The sequence below is a fragment of the Ailuropoda melanoleuca genome, chromosome 5 (genome assembly GCF_002007445.2).
Source record: "Ailuropoda melanoleuca isolate Jingjing chromosome 5, ASM200744v2, whole genome shotgun sequence".
Taxonomy (NCBI): domain Eukaryota; kingdom Metazoa; phylum Chordata; class Mammalia; order Carnivora; family Ursidae; genus Ailuropoda; species Ailuropoda melanoleuca.
The window spans coordinates 32,034,893-32,040,097 of NC_048222.1; the positions used below are offsets into that span (position 1 = coordinate 32,034,893).

General features: G+C 46.1%; 1 protein-coding gene across 1 annotated transcript in view; it reads left to right on the forward strand.

The window, feature by feature from the left end:
* TBC1D22B (TBC1 domain family member 22B) overlaps window positions 1–4,866 on the forward strand; it is a 70,151-nt gene extending 65,285 nt beyond the window's left edge. The window contains exon 13 of the mRNA XM_034661688.1: window positions 3,797–4,866. Within this exon, the coding sequence (XP_034517579.1) occupies window positions 3,797–3,961 (165 nt within the window). The 3' untranslated portion in view covers window positions 3,962–4,866. The remainder of the gene's footprint in view (window positions 1–3,796) is intronic.
* Window positions 4,867–5,205: the final 339 nt, after the last annotated feature.

Genomic DNA, 5,205 nt, shown 5'->3' on the forward strand with positions numbered 1-5,205 from the left:
AAAACAAAGTTAACATCTGGGTGGGTTGAGTGATGGGTCTGGTTCAATGAATTTCAGTAACAATGATGGGATGGTAAGGGGTGGTTACCTGCAGGGTTTGGAAAGAGAGAAAGTGGGTGCCGGCCACCAAAATGGGTATGGAGGAGAGGCGTGCACGTATACAGAGAAGCATACGGCGTGATTCCTTCCCACTGTTCTTCCCGGGGCTTCACCACCATTTTGACTTAAGCCTTTTGAGTTCTGTTCTTAGGCCTGGAGATCTCAGGGAGAAGGGTTACAATTAGCACAGTTCGTCTGATAAGAGTATTCAGTGCCGGTGGAGATCTAGGGAAATGAGCATTTTTCTGGAATGCATTTTCTGAATGAGCGTTAAGTACCTTTAAAATGTTCATGTTCTTTGACACAGTAATTTCATTCCTAGGAATTCAGCCCAAGGAAATCATCTAAAATATGGCTCTATGCACAAGGCTGTTCATTATAATGAAAAACCAGAAATAATTAAGTTCTCAAAACAGGAAGAAGTAGAGTAAATTCTGGCACATCCGCATCATGAGAAATTCTTTGGCCATGAAAGTATCTATGAGGAGTTTTTAATATAGAGGAAATGCTTATGATAAGTGCTAAATAGATTCAAAATTACATAGAGAAAACATTTCAACTATGGAAAATGTGCAGAGAAAGGAGTGGAAGGAAATATGCCAAAATGTTTAAAAGTGACTTCCCCTTGATGATGAAGTTATAGGTAATTTTCTGCGTTTTTTTACTTTTTACAAAACTTTCACAGAATGTGTATTACTGTAGAGAAAAAGTTCCACCACAGAAGTAATATATAAAATCTTTATTGTTGGGGCGCCTGGGTGGCTCAGTAGGTTAAGCATCCATCTTCTGGTTTTGGCTCAGGTCATGATCTCAGGGTCCTAAGATAGAGTCCCTTCCCCGTGTCTCTGCACTCAGCGGGGAATCTGCTTGGGATTCTCTCCCTCTGCCCCCCACCTCCTATACACTCACTCAGTCTCTGGAATGAATGAGTACGTCTTTAAAAAAAAACAACTTTACTGTAAAAATTGAAAACACAGGGCTCAAATGATACAGAAGTATAATTTGAAGAAAGTGAAAGTCTCTCATCCCTGGAGGTAACCACTGGTAACAGTTTACCTCCTCACCTTCTAAATTTTTTCTATATATATGTGCATATACATATACAAATATATTGTGTTTTCTCATTTACGTGAGTGAGATCATACTGTCTTTTTCTACAACGCTTTTCTTTCTTGCTCCTAAAAATGGCTTCAGTACTTTTCCACCTCGGTGCGTGTAGTCCTACTTCATTTGTTCTCTGTGCTGTCATGACGTGGATAATCACGGTTTATCTAACGATTCCCCACTATTTGAAGCCACGGTGCACGCGGCAAAAGCCTTTGCGAGGGACTGCGAATATTCCCTTAGGACCAGGACATGGAGGTAGAGCCGTGGGATCAAAGACCATGCGCGTTTCTGATTTTGGTAGATGCAGCCTGTGTGTTAAGATGATATAACTTGTCTCCTGTAACCAAGACCCTAGAACAGCAGTGGCTTCAAACAAGATAGTTGTTTACTTCTTGTTTAATTCCTAGTCTAAGCTTCAGCAGTCCGCGGCTAACATTCTGCCTCCAGAACGACAGGGACGGGGATCTTTTCTGTCTCGTTGCTCAGCCGTCTTCAACATATGGCTTTCATCTTATGGTCTGAGATGACTGCATCCACTCCTCCATTCATATCCACTTTCTGGGAGGTGGGGAAGGAGAGGTCTAGGGCAGAACTGGGAACTTACACTGTCCCGGAATTTGGATCTTAATCCTATTGGCCGTCCCTAGCAGTGATGTGCCCCAGGCAGCTGTGTGTGCAGCTAAGTATCTGTTTCCACTGAAAACTACAAAACATTGCTGGAGAGTCCAGATCAGCTCAAAGCAGCCTTTTGAAAAGTTCCCAGCAGGGGGGGTGGGCCATAGGCTTTCTGCACATTACCTATTTGTATTGCTCACTTGTTTTTCCATCTGGTGGTTTTCTTTATCTCTTACTGATTTGTAGATGCTCCTTTTCAATTATGGATAGTAACCTTTGGTCTTCAAAGGTGTTACAAAATATTTCTTAAAGTCAGTGTCTTATATTTTAACCAGGTTTTCGGCATCTCTTGACATATTGAAGTTATATGTAATCAAGCCTGCCTGTCCCCTTATGTCCCTGGGTTTTGTCTTGCTATTATAACTTTCATAATCAGAAAAATAAGATGGATATTCAGTTCAGAAAGAGAGACAGAGGCACCTGGCTGGCTCGGTTAGTAGAGCATGCAACTCGTGATCTCAGGGTTGTGGGTTCAAGCCCCATGTTGGGTGTAGAGATTACTTTTTTTTTATTAAAGATTTTTTATTTATTTGAGAAAGAGCACTAGAGAGAGAGCAAGCACGAGTGGGGGGCAGGGGAAGAGGAAAAAGCAGGCTCCCCACTGAGCAGGGAGCCCAGGGGGGGCTCGATCCCAGGACCCTGGGATCACAACCTTAGCCAAAGGCAGACACTTAACCGACTGAGCCACCCAGGCACCCCCAGGTGTAGAGATTACTTAAAAATAAGTATAAGTAAATAGACTTAAAAAAAGAGAGAGGAGGGAGAGAACGTGAAACGGCAGCAGCAGCCCGGGAACTAAATTACAGAGACAACCTCTCATTCTCTTTTTATTCTAATATCCTCTGTCATAGGCTGTCTCTCTGGAGCTGCGTGAGGGCCCTGGGCTTTGAGAACGGAGTAGGACTGAGATATGTAGAGAAGCAAAGAGAAGGTCTCCGAAGTTAAAGGAACAACATAAATTAAACCTCAGAGGCACAAACAAATCTGGCTGAAAGGGACCTAGCTGCAGAGGCATGTGCACTGGGGACGTAGGCTAGTCAGGTAGGTCGAGAATGGTCTTTGGAGAACAGGGCAGAAGCTAAATACGGGGATTAGAAGTGAACACTGGCATTAGGAGAAATATGGCAAATGAAAAAGGATATGTGTTTATGAATATGAATAAAGGGATTTTTTTTTAATAAAGGTGTTTTCTTTTTTTAAAGGAAGCAAATTAAATGTCTAACAAAAGGCAAATGGTTGAGTAAATTAGGGTATAGCCACATGATGGAATACTAACACTGAGAACAGTCATTTTTGAAGGCTGCATGGAAAAACACTAAAATTATAAGATGATTAAAAAGCATATAAAAAATCATAATGATGATTACAGCTATTTAAAGAAATATGCGTGTGAAAAAAAGAGCCTGAAAAGGAAAACTTGGAAATAAAGAGAGGTATATTTGGATGATGAGTGATGATTTTTCTCTTTTTCAATGTCTTTATTTGTTGGTGTCGTTCTCTGTTTATAATATTTTTATTTTTATTATTATTTTTTTAAAGATTTTATTTATTTATTCGACAGAGACAGAGACAGCCAGCGAGAGAGGGAACACAAGCAGGGGGAGTGGGAGAGGAAGAAGCAGGCTCACAGCAGAGGAGCCTGATGTGGGGCTCGATCCCATAACGCCAGGATCACGCCCTGAGCCGAAGGCAGACGCCTAACCGCTGTGCCACCCAGGCGCCCCTATAATATTTTTAAAAGAGGCAGGTGTTAGTGGATGTGAGAGAATCAACAGAGGCTTTTCAAGGCTTCCTGAAGGTGACCTGGGAGCTGGGGGCTGAGTGCTGTCTGGGAGGAAGGAGCCCGACCCTATGGGATGTGTGATCCCGGAGGAAGGGACCCCTTTCTGGGGCCTGCTGGTCCCTTGGCCTGTAGTCCCGGGAGGCTAAAACGTCTTTTCTTGCATCCCAGGGTCTCCTGATGCTGCTACAAAACCTGCCTACGATACACTGGGGCAACGAAGAGATCGGGCTGCTCCTCGCCGAGGCGTACAGACTGAAGTACATGTTTGCCGACGCCCCTAATCACTACCGCCGATAGGTGCCGTCTCCCCGGGGGACCCCGACTGTCCCCATCTCCGAGGGCAGTCGGATCACTGTGGCCACTGTGCGAGCCGTGGACTCTGGCCAGGAACCACTCCTGCTGTAAAAAGCTCACACCCGCCGCCCAGGTCTTAACTCTTCGGCGTGCCCGTCCACCACTCCCTGTCTCTGGATGTGTTTCTCGGACCGCCGTCAGTATCCCAGGACGCGTGGACGGGCCCAGATCTGGGAGAGGACAGGGAAGGAGGTACATGGTTGTCTGCCCCTTTACAAGAAACTGGACAAAAGAAGGGGAAGGCTCAGGGTCTCAATTCACATTGTCCCTACATGGACGGACTGTCTCTCGCCCTCCTGCCCCAACCGATGCCGTTGCTTTTTGTGACGTAGTTTGATTTGATCACAGGTCAAAAAACACCTTATGTTTTCAGAAGACTCCTGGTCCCTCCCCGCCGCTTCCCCAGTTCCTAGCCCTTCCCCTTCTGCCCTGGTCTGAGCCAGTGAGGGGCAGCTGGAGACTGCTGTTCTCAGATGGAGGAGGCACTGATGCTTACAGCTCTGGGGAGAGGCCTGCACCCAAGGGCTAGGAATTTTATTTCTCCTTTTCTCACCAGATGTCTGTGTGTGCGCCTGCGTCTGTGTGTGTATGTGTGTGTACACACCCATCAGCATTTAGTTCCGTGTCTGAATTTATGTGTCCACACTAGCCCCGTCACCACCAGCTGGGAAGGGCCCCGGTGACCAGGTCTACAGGCGTCCCTTGAGAAGGATCAGGGCAGGGGAGGGAGAAGGCTTTATACCTCTCCACACCCTTTTCCCATGATGACCCACTCCAAGATATTATGTGTAAATTGTGTTATTATGTATATGGGTAAAGATGTACAAATATATGTCCTCTTTGTAGCAGATATGATTTTATATTTATAATGTGCATCAACATGTGAAAGCAATCTTGGTCACTAGCACAGATGAAGTTGCCAGGCCGGTGGGTCTGGCATTTCCCGCCTGGTTTCTGGGTGCCCTCCTGTGAGGGGGAGAATGTGAGTCTGCCAGAGCGCGCGTCGCCGAGCAGATGGACCTGCTTTGACAACCGGTGGCAGCTGTCCCAGGATCAGTGTCTCAGAGTTTTTCTCTCTTCCCTCCCCACCCCTCCCCGGGTCTTTGTGGAACACCTGCCGGACTCCTTCCCCGCGTTGGGCAGACGGAACCCCCCACCTCTCACCCCGAGAGAGCGCCTCCCAGAGA